The 19,557-nt window shown below is 46.2% G+C and overlaps 1 protein-coding gene across 2 annotated transcripts in view; it reads left to right on the top strand.

The window, feature by feature from the left end:
* The window catches only part of CALCR (calcitonin receptor), a 400,000-nt gene that overhangs the window by 99,632 nt on the left and 280,811 nt on the right, over window positions 1-19,557 (top strand). For both annotated transcript variants that reach the window (XM_088442186.1, XM_088442187.1), the window contains exon 2: window positions 7,219-7,303. In XM_088442186.1, the coding sequence (XP_088298312.1) occupies window positions 7,226-7,303 (78 nt within the window). In that variant the 5' untranslated portion in view covers window positions 7,219-7,225. The remainder of the gene's footprint in view (window positions 1-7,218; window positions 7,304-19,557) is intronic.

Here is a 19,557-nt window from a genome sequence, read left to right as displayed (position 1 = left end):
ATGGCAGTTAGGAGCTGATTGGCTGGTACCTTATCTCATTTCACTTTGTCTCCTAACACTGCTTAGTAAATAGACCCCATAGTCAGGTGGCAATACATATCCAGTGTAGAATAATACAGTCATTGCTATGTGGCTTTCAGTATATCCTATTACAGTGTATGGAAATATCCACTTTCCTATTGAGATTATTTGATCAAATAGATGGACAAAAAATCAACCAGTGTCAGCACAGGTCATTAGTCATTTAAATTTCTCTTTGACAGCAGGTTCATTTGCATGTTGTATCTATAGAGTTAGTTTGCTGTAAGTATAGAGATTATAGTCATCACAAAAAAAAACAGCCACTTACAGTAGATACTGTATATCCCATGTTACTAACCTTACTTAAGCAGCCAGTCAGCATAAAAGCTGAATGAATGAAATAATGTTAGTTGAAGTGACTGCAATCTATATTACATGAATGGAAATGATCACATTCCCAGAACGCTTCAGAGACAGTGAGCAGTTCAAGAGATGAAAAAGTCACTTAGCTGCCATGGCATTGCATCACACTGGTATTGAAGTGAACACAGCCTCTTTGAAGAGCATATGTAGGCAATCTTCTATATATATAGGCTTCTTGTAATAAACTGACGCATTTCTCCAGGACATTTGCATGTTTTCATCAGAGTAATGTGCCAGTGATTGATCAATGTGTGTAACAAGACACAAGCCAATGGGGTGACAGACATAATCAAAACATTTTATGCTATATAAAACTATGCATAATGACTATCATTTCAACCACGGTAGCTATTCGTAAGCCAAATAATAATCAAAATCATTCAAATAATCCATACTAAATTGTAAAAGATCTCCGCTGCGAAGCTATTAATCAAGAGGCACAAACAATCATTTTTCCTATGTTTAATATTGTTGTCAATTAAATGTTTTATATGTTTTAACAAATGTAATTCTCTGGAAACTTGTTTAGAATTTGAATATTTTAGATAATATATACTCAGTCCTTTTATTTTAACATTGATAACAATTTTAATATTAGTAATACCTTATATAGTGAGCAGTGTTTACATATTTTCCTAAACTACAGTTAATATTGTATCAATTGCTAAATATATTTGTTATTATATATATAACACAAAAGACAATGGTGCCTTCTACATAAAAACATGAAAATAAACAAAAAGATATAGGCCCTCATTCAGAGGCGCTCGCAAAATGCGAGCAGTCTCTCTGAATGTGGGCGGCTTCTTGTGTTTTGAAGTGCGGCCTCCTGGTCGCTAGCTAAGCTTTAGCGACCGACCAGGCTGATGACCATCGCGACCATCGGGGCTTGCGACGAGACCTTAAGGTTGGGTCTCGACAACCGCAAGCCCAAGGGAGCTTTCTGCTCTGATCGAGCAGGAAGCTCCCCACTGACATCACTGCTGATGTCAATGCGGCCGCCCACAAAACGGCATGCGTTCCTTAAGGAACGCCTCCGTTTATGAAACCACCCCCCCTCCTCGCCTAGTAAACGGGGCAAGCTGTCGATCAACATCGACAGCCGCCCAGTTGGTAGCGAGCCCCGGAGCAAGAGAATTTCTCTCCCCCCCAGTGCTTGCGCACATGCTCAGGGCCTAAACAACCACCCGCTTGCGAGCGCTCAGCGCTTGCGAGCGGGTCTGAATAAGGTCTATAGTATAATCCTCTTTGCATAGATACACCATTAGACTCCTTTACAATTCATAAGAATTTAAAGACTGCCAACCAGTATGCCTAACCAACGCATTTTGTCACAATGGAGCTGTGTCTTATCACTTAGATTTCCTCAGGAGTAATGACCCCTGAGGAAGTCAGAGTGATGGACACAGCTCCATCAGGATGAAACGCATTGGGTAGACATACAAGTTTTTAATTGTAATCATGTTTTTATGTATTATGGAGTCAGAAATAAAATGTGGACACTTCTGTCATTGGTACTATGTGTGGACTCGTTTCAAGACATTAGATAAGCCCAAAGTGATTTATTTATGATACGTGGTCACTCTAAGCAATTTTGCACTATTGGGTGTAAATTTACTAAGATTCGAGTCTGATCAAGTTTTTTTTTTTTTTTTCAACTCGATTAGCATCGCCAAAACTCGGGTGATTTGAGGCTTCTGGAACTCACAAATTTACAAAGAAGTGAGTTTAGCTGAAAGTGAGTTGGCCGATGGTGAAGCAGATCGAGATACTGTATCCCCCCCCCGAGGTAGCAAGTTTTGAAGGAGATTAATCACCCAAGATTGCAGTGTTTTCTCTCTGCAAAACTCTCCCGAATAAGCAGCCTGTACATATCAGTGAGATATGTGAAGGCTGCTTGTGTGTTGAACCTGTAAAAAACGGGTTAAATGTAAAAAAAAATTACATAGGGTCCCCCACCAAAAGCAATAACCAGCCCCGGACTTGTCAGCCAGTCCTTTTTCCTAAAATTACAGGGAATTAAACGAGTAGGGTTCCCCCATAATTTGGGAACCAGCACCTGGCTGCAGGGCCAGTGCTGGTTTTAAATATAGGGGGGACAAAAATGCATAGGGGTTCCCCTATATTTAAAACCAGCCCTGGACCCAAACCAACCAGGGAGTAATGCCACAGCTAGGAGACCCTATTACGGGGCCAGCAAAATTGGACAGGTGTGTAAGCATAGATTGGATGTTAAATCTATGACCTAGGTCTCTAGTAGGCTCGTGACTGGTCTGGAATTGGTTCCCCGGAGGTTTGGATAAGTGTGTAGCCAACTTAAGATGGTTATTTAAATGTCCACATGAAAACACGAAAGAGAGTGAATAGTAAATAACAAATATTTTACCTGGACATATTGAAGCACTTTTTATTGTCACATAAGTTGAGTTCCCATGTAGAACGCTGCATGGAAACACATAGGCGCCAATGTTGAGCTGCACGTAAGTGATCTGCATTGTGTGTATGGCACTAAATGCAAATATTGGCTGAATGGTACGCATATATGTAACCATACCGCTCTTACCTGTACTCTTAGGGCCTGATTCAGAGCCGGACGCTATTTGCGCTTGCTCGTTCAGAAAAAGGGGCCGGCTATTTAAATTGAGCGCTCGCTCTTTGCTGTCTGTTGACGCCTCTATGTCTGAGTGAGCGAACTAAACATGCGCTCGCTATTCTGTAAAGACGCCCCCTGGCCGCTCGCATCATACGTCATCTCCGCTATTTATTTGATTAATCAAGTACATGGAAAGGCGTCTGAACTGCTCGCAGTGCTTGTGGTAGGATTTTCCTACCGCAATCATGCAAACAGTTCAGGCTAAGAAACAACCAAGTGACGTGGTCGATGACACTGCTTTGTTAATTATGCACACCCATAAAACGCCCGTTTTGACCATTTGGCACGCCTGCGTTCCACTCACCACTCCCCGATTTCAAGCACCTTCCCGTTACCACCCACAAACGCCTCATGCTGTCACTCAAATTAGCAGGACCTCGTTATTTTGCGAGCGCTCGATTTCCGACCGCAATGACTGGTTGGCGCATGCGCATTACGACCCATACGCATGCGCAGATGTGCGAACATCACTCGGAGTGAACGAGCGGTCGCTTACGAGCGGCTCTGAATCAGGCCCTTAGTTTCCTAACTGTCATGGGGCTGGTGCACACTCCCCAGCTATATCTTTGGTACATTAGAGACATCTGAAAACAGACATCTCTCCATACTGTACACACACCCCTGCACAGCCTGCAGGTCCATCAGCAGACAGTAACCTTATTGAGAAATGTTATTTTAGAAACAATTGAAAAATGGTGATATGCATGACTGTTAAAAAAAGTGGGTTTATTTGCTCCTCGAAGAATATTAGCGATAGTGTGAATGGCTGGCACATGCACAGACGAAACTGGGGACCTGGGGGAGGGGAGCGGGGGCATTGACAGGTCCTGTAAACTTCCTGGCCCTGTAGTGGATAAACTCATGTAGTACTACAGTTTATTTTGAGCATATCCTACTAGCAGGGTCAGTGTTACCATTAGGCAGCTTCCTAAGGGCACCGGCCCCTAGAGGGCACCGATGAGTCCAAACAAAAAAAGAAGGATGTCTGTTAGACATTCTTCTTTTACATTGCACTGGTGGTGGCTGCTGGTTTAATCAGCTGCAGTCGCCACTATCTGCTCTGACCCCACTGTGACCTCATGACCCATCCTCACAATTTTAGGCTGCCAGCAAATCCCTGCCCTGGCGCCACAGAGTGCAGTGCAGTGTTGTGTCAAGGGATATGGGGAAGTATGGAGGGGGGTAATCAGAAGAGCCTTCCTGGCTGTCAGGTATCTGCATAAAGTGACATGAAAGATGCAGGTAGTGTGCTGGCCAGCCCTTCACTCTCCTCAAGTCCTCTCCTACTACCCTCTGGGTCCCAGTCTGTCAATCACGAAAGAAGCTCCGCCCCCCAGAGTAAACGAGGAGCTGCTGCTGAGTGGCTTCTGCTTGGTGAGGAGAATTTATGTGTATGTGGGATTGTATTTGTGTGTGTATGTGCGTATGTATGTCTGTGCGTATGTCATGCTTGCCTACTCTCCCGGGATGGACGGGAGCCACCTGAAAATCGTGTGGTGCGCCTGGCACCCACGGAAGATTGGGCAAGTCTCCCAGCCACCCCGCACCAGACAGAGTACTTCCCAAGTAAGTAGGCCATCTGGGGGAGCTGATGACGTGATTCGCACTGAATCGCGTCATTGTGGCCCTGTCCTCTTCCGCACTATGGGCCTGATTCAGAGCCGGACGCTCTGACCAGAGCGCTCGCTCTGAATCAGGGCCCTCCTCCATTAAAATGGAGCGTCCTCCTGGACGCTCGTATAGCTGTGGGTCACCACCCACAGCATATACGAGCGTCCAAAAAGATGGTCTTGACCATCGCGACCATCGGAGACCCTGTCTCCCAGCCACAAGCCCTGGAGTGATTTTGGCTCTATCAGAGCCAAAATCACTCCCACTGACATCACTAGTGATGTCAGTGGGGCCGGCTTCAGACGGTAGGAGTTCCCATGGGAACGCCTCCGTCTGGCCGCCACGCCCCCGGCACGCCCACCAAAGGGGGCGTGCTGTCAATCAACATCGACAGCACGCCCCCTTTGGTGCGAGACCCGGAGCGACAGCTTGGCTGTCGCAGTCCGGGTCTCGCGCATGCGCACGACGGAGCTCCCTCCGTCGCGTGCATGCGCAGTGGGGAACATCGACCCACTTGCGAGCGTACTGCCGCTTGCGAGTGGGTCTGAATGACCCCCTATGGCAGTAATCTCGGAGTGGCCGCTATGACGTGATCGCATAGTCATGCCCCCTATCCGCCTCCAAATTAGCGCCACACCCTCCCTGCTATGCCGATCTGGCAGTCAGGTTGTCAGCAAGTATGGCATATATGTGTGTGTGTATACTGTATGTGTGTGTATACCATATGTTTGTGTGTATACTATGTTTGTGAGTGTGTGTGTATACTGTATGTGTGTGTATATTGTATGTGTGTGTATACCATATGTTTGTGTTTATACTATGTTTGTGTGTGTGTATACTGTATGTGTGTGTATATATTGTATGTGTGTGTATACCATATGTTTGTGTTTATACTATGTTTGTGTATATACTGTGTGTGTATACTGTGTGTATACTGCATGTGTGTGTATGTTTGTGTGTGTGTGTACTGTCTGTGTGTGTATACTGTATGTTTGTGTGTATACTGTATGTGTGTGTATACTGTGTGTATACTGTATGTGCGTGTGTGTACTGTGTGTATACTGTAGGTGTGTGTGTTTGTGTTTATACTGTATGTGTGTGTATACTGTATGTGTGTGTGTATACTGTATGTGTTTATACTGTATGTGTGTGTATACTGTGTATGTATACTGTATGTGTGTGTATATACTGTATGTGTGTGTATATACTGTATGTGTTTGTGGGAGGTGCTGACAGGGTGAGTGAATGTGTTAATGAATGCTGGGTGGGGGAATGAGTAGTGAATGGGTAAATCAGTGCTGGATGGGGGAGTTATTAGGTGCTGAGTGGGGTTGTTAATGGGGGGAATAGGTTGATGGGAGAGCTGTGTGGGAGATATTTATGGGAGCTGGTAGGGTGGTGAAAGTGTTAATGGCTGCTGAGAAGGTGACATGATGATGGAATGGAGGGGGATAGGTTAATGGATTCTCTCGGGGGATTGATGGGTTATTGAGGGAATGATATAATTGGGGGTTAATTGACTCATGGAGGGGAATGGGTGATGGGTGAGGGGAATGGTAAGGATTGCTGGATGGGTTAATAGGTGCTGGTAGGATGGGTGAATGGGTTGCTGAGGGTAAATGGGGTGGAGTTGAATGGGCATGTTGGGTGATCTGAGTATACAACAGTGTTTTATACGTAGATTTACAGACAGGATGCGTGATGTGTAGGTTCATGCCAGGTTGGTTTAGCAGGACGCTGTCCGCTTATGGAGTGCAAACACTGAGCTCCGGATGAGAGTGGCTCGGATTGGAGGAGGGTTGTACCGCGCCACCGAATGTACTGAGACATCTCAGTTTTCTGCCTCCATGGCTATTTTGGAATCTGTATTCCACAGCCAGCATAAATCCACTGCTTCTGTCTGCCACTGGGTCAACCTGGCCTGCGGTAAACAGGCATATTTACATGTATTATGGTATAATTAATGGATTGGAGACACTGATGTGTGGCATATTATGTATTGTGGCACTGATGTGCATCATATTATGTATTGTGGCACTGATGTGTGGCATATTATGTATTGTGTCACTGATGTGCATCATATTATGTATTGTGACACTGATGTGCATCATATTATGTATTGTGGCACTGATATGTGTCATAAGTATGTATTGCGGCACTGATATGTGTCATAAGTATGTATTGTGGCACTGATATGTGTCATAAGTATGTATTGTGGCATTGTGTGGCATATTATATATATTGTGGCATAATTATGTGTGGCACTGATGTCTGGCATAAATGTATTGGGGGCACAGTGTGTGGGTAAGGTTTTATGTATATGGCTGGGGTGAAGCAGGGGCAGTAGGGTGAATCTTTGCCTAGTGCGTCCAGGAACCTTGCACCAGCCCTGTTTACTAGCCCCTTGTCTTGCGTGTGCTGTCACAAATAAACTGAGCTTATACAAATATCCTCTGCATGAAATCAGAGAAAGGAAAATGTTAATCAAATGTTATTTTCACTTCTTACAGCTCAGCTATGGACTGTGCATTTCTCAAAGAGACTCTGGAGGAGAAAACAAACCACTGCTGCATAATGCTAATTGTTCTTTTAACTGTAAGTATTTCCTAAATGGTTGATAAGATGTATCCTTATGTATCCTAATGTTACAATGTTAGTATTTCTTTTTATTTTCATTGGGTAAAAGGTCTGGACTACACAGGATTTTCACAATGTCATATTGAGCTGGAGTTATGTCTGATGGCGTGGTACTGTATAAAACAAATAGGGCTTTGTACTGTACACATACTTTTGCATATTCCTCTAAGGTTGATACTTTTGCCCCAAATGTTAAAGGTTATACAAATCCTATCCCAGCTGCAGTATATCTGTGCAGAGTCTACTGTGCATCTCTACTTATTAAAGCAACTTTAGCAAAGTGTTGATTTTTAACGCAACCCTGCAGCAGTTTTGTAATGAAGAATTAGGGGAAGCAAGGCGAGAAATGTGCTGCAGGGTGATCATGTTTTGTGTTTGCCAGTTTTAAACCCTTAATTTCTGTGACTACCAAGTTCTGTACCTAGTTGTGAAAACATCTGACTTAAAGTATAGTTCTAATTTCGGTTGAGTTGTTGCTAATTAAATCCCCCATATACAACATCTTTTTGAGTCATCTAAACCTGTTTGAGAGACAACTACCTCTCTATCCAAAGTGTACCCCCTTATTAGCCTTAGAGAGCAATGACAGACCCAGTGATGGGAAAGTGTGATGTGATCCTGGGGGCGTGACCACATCTGGCCGAAAAAAAAAAAAGAATGAAAACTACTATACGCTGCCAAATGCCGTGGAAAGGTAAAGCACTGCTAGTACTGGAGGACAGTGACTTCCATGACATTCTCTGCTATAGATGGGCATCAGTGTTGGACTGGGGCTTGAAGGGCCCACCAAGGGAATATAATGGTAAAGGCCCATCATATTGGTGCGTCACTGAAGGCGCATGGCCAGTAGCAAGAGGCGGCGTGGTCAGTTATCAGAGAAGCAAGGTCACCTACTAGAGTGGGCACTGCACTAGCACGCTACAGTGGTGTCCGTATCATTAACTACCGTAAAAAAAGATATAAACATTTTACATATTTGTTCCTTTTTTTAATCCTAAAAAGTAAACAAAATTTCATAACAAATAGTAATATAGTAATTAGAAATATTCTACAAGCACTTACCTACAGTAGATCAAAGAAGGTAATTCCTTCCTTCCTTCCTTCCTTCCAACTTTGGGCACTTAAAGGAAGGGGCCCCCATGGATTAGAATAAGGAGCATAGTGCCATCATGCGTGAGAGAGTTATCACACAAAATGCTAGATGCCTTTATCACACTTACAGCAGGTTCTCACACCTGCAGAGTCACACTCACAGCAGGCTCTCATACTCAGAGCAAGCTATCACACATGGAGACCTACACTCACAGCAGGCTGTCACACAGACAGAGTTACACCCATAGCAGGCTGTCATACATGTAGAGAGTCACATTACCAGTAGGCTCTCACAGGGTCATGCACACCATATATCTTCTATCTTCTTCTATATCTATACATCTTATAAATGATAATGTCTTTTTGTTTGTTTGTCTGAATGCGATAAACTCTAAAACTACTGAACCAATTGTGATGCGGTTTTCACCATTGTGTAAGTAATTTTGTGATCTCCGTATGCTAAGCTTTGCCAGGATCCAAGGTTGTGGATTGATTATGCTGTCTGCCACAGTCTGAATGTATCAAGTGCTGAGCTGCTCATGAGCCTGTTCTGCTCAGACCCTGGGGCGGCTGCTGTAAGATGAGACAATGAGGGAAATGCTAATAATGCACACTGGGCCTGATTCAGAGCCGCTCACTCTGACAGAGCGCTCGCTCTGAATCAGGGCCGGGCTTTTTTTTTTTTGGAGATGATGTCATTTCCAAGCGACACTGTAGCCGGCGGTGCGCTCCAGGTCATAAGTGACCCGGATCATGCCGTTTACACTGCAGGTTTTCACGTGTCATTAACGTGTTAAACCCTGCAAGTTACCTGGGTTGGATTGCCGGGTCACTCGACCCGGGAATCCAACCATGTTACCTTTTACACCAAGGAGCTACCCGGGTTAACCCAGCAATAACGCGGGTTTTAGCTCTGGTGTAAAAGGGGTATCAGTATCAACAATTATTAACATTTTCCTTCTGATGCATAGAACTTTCTGGGTACTGGGTTTCTCAATAAAATATTCCATTCTTGTATTTACAGTCACATAGTAAAAAAACAGAACAGTAGTGACAGCAGGATGGCTTTTGAATCAGTCGAAAATTAAATGATTTATTATTGGCCAATACTGACGTATTATTGATGTACTCTGCTGGCGACGCAGAAGTAAAAGTTCTGTAAAATCTAAACCTCAGGAAACAAGTGAAAGATGAAAAGTCGAATGGCTAAAGTTAGTGCTTATAGATATACTTTACGTACTTCAAACTGGATAATTAATCTTTTCAAACTACGGCAATTAGCACTGGAGTACAACAGTAAAAATTCCTTTTACTGTTGTACTCCAGTGCTAATTGCCATGGTGATTCACGCCCATGTGAGACTCCTTATCAGCTAAACAGATTAATTTAAAAGATAATCTTATATGTTAAATAGACACAGCTAGAGCAATTTTAATTTTTAATGGTGCGATTATGTTTCAAGGTAACTTAAAAGTCAATATGTTTCCTTCTCTAATTAGCTGCTGCCATCCTAAAGCAGGGGCGTAAATACCGGGGTAGCAGCATCTACGAGCCCAGAATCTGACGCCTCCCAGCTCTCCTCCCCGGTACTGCCTGAGCAAGCTCCTTTCTGTGTAACCACTGGATTCATTTTCCTCAGAGGAGTATGGAACACACCGCTCTTAGAGAGTTACATGGAGGGGCCATAGAAAACTTAGGGGTCTATGTACTAAGCCTTGTAGATATTGCGGTCAAACCTCCGTAAATGATATTTTCGGAGGCTTGGCCACTCACCGCATATGCACCAAGCTCCGAAATGCGACACATTCCAGGGCTTGTAGGCGGTGGGCAACGCCATCTTTGGATGGCTTTATCCAATGGAAGCCTTATGGGCTTATTGGATCCCTCCAAGCACCCCCATGGTGTATTTGTCACTCGATGCATGCACAGAAGGACTCGGTAATCCTACTATTGCAAAGGACAACGCTTTCCGGGAGAGCCGTCCTTTGTGAGTTTTTTCAAGCATATGACATTAATAAACTCCATTATGCTTGCGATGAGTGGCAGGATGTATTGCATTCAAAATGCAATGCGTCATGCATCTCACCCTTGGAGAGAGATAAAGTGGATGGAGATAAAGTACCAACCAATCAGCTGTTAACTGTCACTTTACAGGCTGTGTTTGAAAAATGACAGACAGGAGCTTTTTTGATTGGAACGTTATCTCCGTCCACTTTATCTCTCTTAGGGTGGGATGCAGCAATGTGAGGAATGCGGTCAAACTGCTGTTTCTGTTTTGGAGAGTTTGATGGCGTTTCTCATATGCACCAAGCCCCGGAATATGTTACCCTATAGAAGTCTATGGGCATCTATTTGGGGAGTGATGTGAGACGGTTCCAAACTTATCCCTCCCAGCACCCCCCGCGGCGCGTGTGTCATTCTGCGCATGCTCAGAATGACACCAGAGGGACTTCTGGGTCGTAGAACCGGAAGTCCCTCATTCGCAAAGGACGGCTCTTACTGAGAGAGCGCTGTCCTTTGTGATTTTGTTCATGCATGCCGACGTAACTAATGCCTGCATGCATGTGAAGAGTGGCGTCATGCATTCTGCCCTTAGTGCCAGATTAATGTCCACATGGACCTGGAGCTGAAATTTGCAAAGGGCTTATTGTGTGCCGCTTCAGGGGGTGTGATGAGCGCTGCAGGTGATGTGGAGGATGGGGGCAACTAAGTGCTTGTGGGTGTGGTCTGCACATGAGGTGTGGCCTGTGCCGTGGGTATGGCTATATCCATGGAGGGCATAGCTGGCGCCTGCCGTCAACCACATTATAATGGAGCTACAACAAGCTCCACTATAAACCATTTTTCTTTTGTGAAAAGGTGAAAACTGTATTCTCAAATGGGACTTAGGAGTCTATTCACTAAGCCTTGGAGAGAGATAAAATGGAGAAAGATATGTTCCAGCCAATCAGCTCCTGTAAAGTGACAGTTAAGGGCTGATTGGCTGGACTTATCTTTCTCCATTTTATCTCTCTCCATGGCTCAGTGAATAGACCCCTCGATGAGAACTTATCTTACATATAGTGAAGGCAAAGCAAGCTTGAGAAAGGAGTTGGAGTCTCTGGAACATCATTGCCGAGCCTTCACTATATTTAAGATAAGTTCTCATCAAGTCCCATTTGAGTGTCTGCTTCTTTTCTTTTTCTCTATAAACACGTCCTTTGTTGTGTTTTTGCTGTGCATATGGGCCAGTTATTACGGGGAGATTTGTCCCTATCTATTCTATCTATGAGCTGATGCCGGCACTTTGGATGTCTAGTACACAAACACAGAAAAGCCTCTAGTAGTCATCAACGTTTCAGAACTCTTTTTCAGTGTACTTTTATCCCGACGCGGGAGGGAGCTGCACACACATTAAAGGGCATAATTCAGAGATGTACGCAAGCCTGGATGTTTGTGTACATCTCCGATGGTGGGGCACCTGTGCGGGACCCGTTTTCGCAACGCAGCACCCTCTGTTGGGAGTTTTCTGTGAGTGCCATGGCCAGGGTTTGTGTACCAACACAGAACTTCTGGGCCCAGCTACAGAGCTGTAAGGGTCAAACTGAGGAACCTCAGGATTACTCAGGTTGCTGATGGTCTCGCAGATGATTCTCTGCTGCATCTTAAGCTGGGTACACATTAGACGATTTCCTGGATGATATGCCCGATTCCGATGGATCGGGCCATTATATCGTCAGAATCGTCTAGTGTGTACCCACTATGTTGGCCGCTGCACACTCCCGTTTGGTCAGCGTCAGGTCGTCCCTACATGCAGCTCAACCTGACAATGTGGCTGACGACCCCAGGCGGCCGGGTGCTGAATCGTCTAATATGTAGTGGCCGCGTGATATGTCAGCCCATCAGCTTGGGGGTCGGCAGTCGCATCGCTGGGTACACACGTCGTCTAATGTGTACCCAGCTTTAGGATGCAGAACTCGGATCTGGGATGCTAGCAGGAGACATCTATTTTTACCTCAGAAGCTTCCTTGAACATTAGCATATTTTCACATCGCTGTCGAGTCCAAAGACGCAGCAGCGATGTGAACTTCGTCCATCTCTGAATCGGGCCCAAAGTCTTTTTTTTGGTGTTTATTTTGATCTTTGTTTCATTGTCACAAATGTGGATGCCTTTCTCATGCAGGCAAATCAGTGTTACCTCTGACACACAGAGCCCTCTCTATATTATCTGTGTTATGGTCATCTATGAGCCTCCAAAAATTGTGCATGAGCTACAGTACACATAACTTTTTCCTAGATGTGGCTATAATATGAGCACACTCCAATGCACTCTTAAGGGTCTGATTCAGACCTGGTCGCAAGCGCTGAGCGCTCACGACCGGGTTGATGTTTGCCCGCTGGGCATGCGCATGATGGAGCCGGCTCCGTCGCGCGCATGTGTGAGGCCCGGCTAGCGACGGGTGCTCCGTCGCTCCGGGTCTCGCACCAAAGGGGGCTAGCTGTCGATGGTGATTGACAGCTCGCCCCGTTTGGTAGGCGTGGCCGGGGGGTGGCTTTACAAACGGAGGCGTTCCCAAGCGAATGCCTGCCGTTTGTGGGCAGCCCCACTGACATCACCAGTGATGTCAGTGAGAGAGCTTCCGGCTCTATTAGAGCCAGAAGCTCTCTGGGGCTTGCGGCCACGAGACCCTACCACGAGGGTCTAGTCGCAAGCACAATGGTCGCGATGGTCTTGACCATCGCGACCATCAACCCGGCCACTCACTATAGCTGTGGGTAGTCACCCACAGCTATGCGAGCGGCCGCTCCAAAAAAAACAAAACGCCCTGATTCAGAGCGAGCACTCTTTCAGGGCGTCCGTCTCTGAATCAGGCCCTAAAAGTGTTATTATGATAGAGAATCACTTGTAAAAGATGGTGTCTTACTTCCCCCATCTCTTACCTGTCCTGCTCATGTTCTTCTCCCCACTGACAGTAAGCTAACAGTACCTTGTCACCAGCTGTACAGATAAAACAGGGAGCAGGGTTTATTGCAACCGGGAGGTGGAGCTTCGGTTTACATGGGGCGGAGCTTTGCTCTGCATGGGGCGGGGCTTCAGAGGTGAGACTGGGGAACAGCTAGATCCCCTTCCATAGATTGACCCTGACGTCATCAGCCAATGTCCAACATCATTCCCTACCATCCAAGTGGGCATAGAGGGGAAATATAATCATGTGGCGAGCGTAGCAAGCCACCAAGCGGAAGCGCGGCGAGCGAAGCGAGCCCGCGAGGGGACAACTTTCTTTTTTTGCTGGACTGTGTGGACAATAAACTGCACTTCCGCCCTCAGTTCACGTCACTTCTAGGTACATTATCTGAAGGGGAACTAGTCTTTTCCGTGCAGCTGGCTCTTCGGATCGAACGCACAGGAAGTAAACCGGCGGGGCAGTAGAATGCTTGTGGTGGTGACAGGAGAAAAGTTTTTTTTCTCTCCTGTCTGCACTGCAAAGGATCCTGTGGGCCTGTTTTTATGGGGGGCTTGGAGCTGAAGCTCCTCCCGCCCCATTGTTAATCCGGCCCTGGCCCTTAGTCTCCTCCCCCTGGGCCTGCCAGCCTTTTGTGAGATTAGCACTAAGACCTTCCAATAGGAAGCCACTACTTGTACACACCTCCTTGGGGGCCGGTCAATCTGATGCTGCCGGGACCTGGGCTCTTTGGTGTGCGATGGTGGATTTTACTCGGGGGGGGGGCTGCAGCTCTAGGTAAAATCAGTTACTGATTATGATTATTGTAATCAATATGTTGATATAAGCATTAAAGAAACAGAGGGGCTGATTTTGAGTTAGACGCATTCGCAGCCGCTTTTCCATCTGGCTGGAGAATCCAACTGTGTATACTATAAATCTGTGCGACTACCTATGGAATCCCATCCCGTCCACCGTTCTTATGTCCGTGGCTGTCATTGTTAGTAACGGAATTTACGCCAGCCCCATGCCGGGTGCAAAAGTTCCGGCTGAAACAGACGCCTCATTTCCGAATGATCACTGGAGTCACCCAATACACCCATTACTCTTCCACGACACTACCTTGACACTCCCATGAATCAGTTCTGTGCAATCACCTGAAAGTTGCCCAGTTACCATCCAGAAACATCCATAATCCAGATAGTGTGGTCCGCCGACAGATGGATCAGTCCGTACGCACTAGTGAGCTCCATCCGTGTGCGTAACTCTGATTTGGCACTTGTGCAGTCGCTGATTTACTTCTTTAGCGCATGATATTTACATCCGACTCAGAATTAGCCGCAGAATGTAGGCTGTAAAATAGATTGTAGAACTCCAGCTGCAATAGTAATGCGTTCAAGTCTGCATCTACAGTGTATTCACCCGCTGCCCAGCAGAAACGGGTTACAGACTCTTACGCCTCATTTCTATGCATGATATGCATGAGCCCCATGGCGTCCTATTTCTATTGACTTAAGCATCACGTGGGTCCTGATGCAGAGATGGACGCAGTGTGGATCATTGCTGCGACTTTGGTCGCAGAGGACCTGTGTAAATATGCTAATGCAGCAGGAGTTGTCTTTAGTCAGATCCGCTGGCCGCGTCCAAAGACAAAGCATCGGATCCACCGCGTGAACATCTGGCGGCATCAGGCATCTGAGCAACTCAGGGCATCCAGCAAGACCATGCTGCCAGGGCCAGTGAAAGGATGCAGCTACAGGCCATAGGATGCTCCTAGTCGCCGCCCCCAAACGCCAGCAGCATGTCAATCTTACCGCGGCTTTCGGGGCACTGTGACCGACGTCACAGGACCAGATCTACACATGCGCAGTGTGGCACCAGCACATGATCAGATCAAATATCATTGGAAATCTGCGAGGCCATCAAACAGCGTCCATCTTCGAATAAGCCCCTTAGTCTGGAAACGCAGATGAGAACAATGGTTTGATCTTTAATACAACCACTTATATTAGCTCAATTAACATTCTGTAGCAGAACCTGATGTTTTACTGTATTGTTATACTGTCTAAGGGCCTGATTCACCAAGGATCGCATTTGCTAATATGCACGCAGTCGGTCGATTGCTGTGTTCTGTGCATGCGTAGGCATCCGAGTGCGCGTGCGTGGACTAGCTATTACGATCGGGACTGCGATCGCAGTGGCTACGCAGATGCATGACAGAGTGATTGAAAGGAAGTGACGATTGTGGGTGGTAACAGGAGGGTGGTCCCCCAAATGCAGGCGTGACAGTGTGTTTCAACGGCGTTACAGGGGCGTGCATAAATTAGCCACTGCGATATCACACGCAGCCTGCCTCTCAGCAGTTCCTGAGTGAGGTCTGACCCTGCCTTAACTGTGCGTATGGGTCCGATGTTACTGATTGTTTTGCTATGTTGCTAAAGTATGCGGATGTGAGTAAGGGGAATTGGGCGTTATTATGTTAGGCTTCGAGCGCAATGCGAATGCACACATTTCCATATCACCGCTGATATTAGCAACTGCGATGCGTGTGTATAAGCAGAATAGCGATCCGTAGTGAATCAGGCCCTAAATACTTATCCAATAACAATCATTTCTCCCATGAAGGTAAAGGTACGATGCTGACGAGATACTGGTGGTGGCTTAGTGGTCGTATGTATGACGTCATTTACTTGGTTTTTTAGGAGTGACATCATATGTACGGCTGCTAAACTGCTGCATAATACGTCCTTCAACTGTCCCGGGAAAAGGTATTCCATTTGCTTATTGTTTGATAACTGTTTATATTCCATGTTGCTGTAAACTCAATTAAAGCACAAATAAAAAGCAAAATGTATTAAGGTATATTTTCTTTCTTAAATATATTTATATAGAATTTAAACATAACTGCAGATTTCGATGAGTTTTAATTCACTTTGAGCCCACGTTCTGTATAGACAACCGCCACTATTCCACTAATGGGCACACTGTACTATATCACATATTACATGACAATATGGGCCTGATTCAGAGTTGGGAATAGAGAGAGAGAAAGCACTTAACTGTGTACCTGGACAAACCATGTTGTAATGCAAGGGGTGTAAATACATTTTTTTTTTTTACATGTAGGGTAAATACTGGCTGCTTTTACATATAGCCCACAAATACTGCACAACTTTATTACTGCTCTACAATTTAGATGTCAGTTTGGACACCTCCCTCCCAAATCTAAATCTCTCTGCCCATTTTAAGTCTGCCCCACCTGCAGTGCAGCATGGATTCACCAAGATGATCAGTTGAGAGAGATAGCTCTCTCTGGGGGTCATTCAGACCCGCTCGCGAGCGAAGGACGCTCGCAAGCGGGTCGATGTTGGGCGAATGTGCATGCGCACGACGGAGGGAGCTCCGTTGTGTGCATGCGCGAGACCCGGCGAGCGACGAGGAATGCGTCGCTCGGGGTCTCGCACCAAAGGGGGCGTGCTGTCGATGGTGAGTGACAGCACGCCCCCTTTGGTGGGCGTGCCAGGGGCGTGGCTGCCAGACGGAGGCGTTCCCTTAGGAACGCCTACCATCTGGATCCGGCACCACTGACATCACTAGTGATGTCAGTAGGAGTGATTTTGGCTCTGATAGAGCCAAAATCACTCCAGGGCTTGTGGCAGCGAGACCCTACCGCAGAGTCTCGTCGCAAGCCCGATGGTCGCGATGGTCTTGACCATCGCGACCATCATCATGGACGCTCGCATAAGCTGTGGGTGGTAACCCACAGCTATGCGAGCGTCCAAGAGGCCGCTCCATTTCTAGGGAGGAGGGCACTGATTCAAAGCGAGCGCTCTGGTCAGAGCGTCCGGCTCTGAATCAGGCCCTCTATTCCCAAGTCTGAATCAGGCCCTATATTCCCAAGTCTGAATCAGGCCCTATATTCCTAATATCATGTAGTCATGATGCTGTCTGGTATGATGGGCGGTGATTGAGGGATTAAAAAAAAACAGAGCAGATGAAAATGGTGAAAAAGAAATGTAAGCACTGAAGTTTTGTTGTCAAATTGATATTTATTAAATAGAGCACTAATTATTTACCTAGGTATCGGCCAGGAAGGTGGCAGTCTATGGACACACAGAGGACCTCATTCAGAGTCGATCGCTTGCTGCAAGCGATCGCTCTGAATGAGGGCGGCCACTTACTTTTTTAAGTGCCGCCTTCTGGTCGATCGCTAGGCTGTGAGTTACCACCCACAACTCTAGCGACCGACCAGGGTGATGGTCGCGATGGTCATCACCATCGCGACCATCGGGGCTTACGACCAGACCCTAAGGTTGGGTCTGGGCTCTCGTAAGCCCCAGGGAACTTCCTGCTCTGTTTGAGCAGGAAGTTCCCCACTGACGTCATCAATGAGGTCAGTGGGGCCGCCCCCAAACGGCAAGCGTTCCGACTGGAACGCCTCCGTTTGGCCGGGCACGCCCCTGGCCCGCCCAGCAAACAGGGCGAGCTGTCACTCGCAGGGCGAGCCGTCTGCTACGAGACTCCTAGCGACGGAGCGCCCGTCGCTAGCCAGGTCTCGCGCATGCTCTGTGGGGACCATCGACCCGGTTGCGAGCGCATCGGCGCTTGCGACGGGTCTGAATGGGACCCAGAGAGCATAAGTAGCATAAGCTTCTAGATTTAAGAGCATAAATAATAATAATGGATCTAAACTTTAGAAAGTCAAAAAACCTCATATCCAAGCAGGATAGCAAAAGATTGAGCCAGTTTGCACATGTGCGGGCCAGCTGGAACACTTACAGCCAAATTTGGTATATTTTGGCATTCAAGGGGAAGCTTGAATAGAAAACGTTGAACACAGTAGTTATTGTTCAAGGTTCAGTTTAAAAGAAAGTGGTGAAATATATTTCAGTTAAAATATTATTTAAACACTGTTAAAAAAAATGAAAAGAGACAAATTAATGAAAACACCATCTCATAGGCTAAACCTGAGTGTGAAAGAAAACCTTAGATGCACATGGCAAACCTCAAATCTTCTCAGTATTTGGCAAATGTATGGTGCACATTTCAAACTAGTAGTTGGAATCTACCAGAGTGTTGGAATTTATGTGTACTATTGATGATAGCATAGTACCTCCCAACTTTTGTGAGGTGGAGTTCAGGAAGAATGCGTACCGAATAGCAGCGGTGTCAGAGTGTTCCCCTAACCTGCCCCCCACCCATAGGACACTGTGGTCCATGGGTGGGACAGTGCCTGAAAAGCAGGGCTGGTCCACTGGAATCGGGACAGTTGGAGATATAAGGAGTTCCAGTCCACATTTGCTTGGTAGGGACATCAGGAAGACTCCTCTCAATGACTGTGAAGAACACAATAATGGTCTCTTCCTTCATGAACTCACGACTGCTGTCACTCTCAAGGTTATTGATGTCTTCCACACTTGTCTCTTTGCCTATTTTGGGCTTCCATTCACAACAGTCGGCTCTTGAATTTGGTTTCTGGATATTTAGAGGTTCACTGAACACAATATTTGCAAACTTCTTATGGTATCTTTCTGTGGTCTTCCAATATTTGATCTCACAGAAATTCCTTTCTGTGGTTGGTTGTCCATGCCAGTACTGTAGCTTGTTTAGTCCTGCAGCCTTCAGTATGCATCTGGCTCTCTCCACTAATGTGTGGTTTTCTCACTCACTTACATCATTTTGTTTTGGAGTGAATGCAATGGTCAATTTATGGTGAATTCCATGTTTCTTTACGAAAATGTCCACGTCCACATCTTTGTTTAGATATTCACCTCCATTATCATATCTTAAGCTCTTAGGGCCTGAATCAGAGCCGCTCGCTGCTGGCGAGTGCTCGCTCTGAATCAGGGTGGGGATTTATTTTTTATTTTTTTCTTCCGGCCGCTCGCTAAACTGTGGGTGACCACCCACAGCTTTTGGTAGCGGCCTGGAGATGGTCGCGATTATCGCGACCATCGGGCTTGCGATGAGACACTGTGGTAGGGTCTCGGCTCCCGCAAGCCCAAGTGGACTTCCTGCTCTAATAGAGTGATGTCACTTTCCTGACCCAATATTGTCTAATCCCTGGTACCACCTTGTCCGTTTGGTTCTGACCTGGCTTGTCAACTATGTTTTTACACATTCATCTTACTCCACTCCAGAGTACACTATCACCTGTACTAAGAAACCAAGTCTGAGGGTCTCGACCTGCATGTCAGA

This window comes from Taudactylus pleione, unplaced genomic scaffold (assembly GCF_031769625.1).
Source record: "Taudactylus pleione unplaced genomic scaffold, aTauple2 ptg000306l, whole genome shotgun sequence".
Lineage (NCBI taxonomy): Eukaryota > Metazoa > Chordata > Amphibia > Anura > Myobatrachidae > Taudactylus > Taudactylus pleione.
Note: the sequence above shows the minus strand (reverse complement) of the source record. Positions and strands in the feature narration are given on the sequence as shown.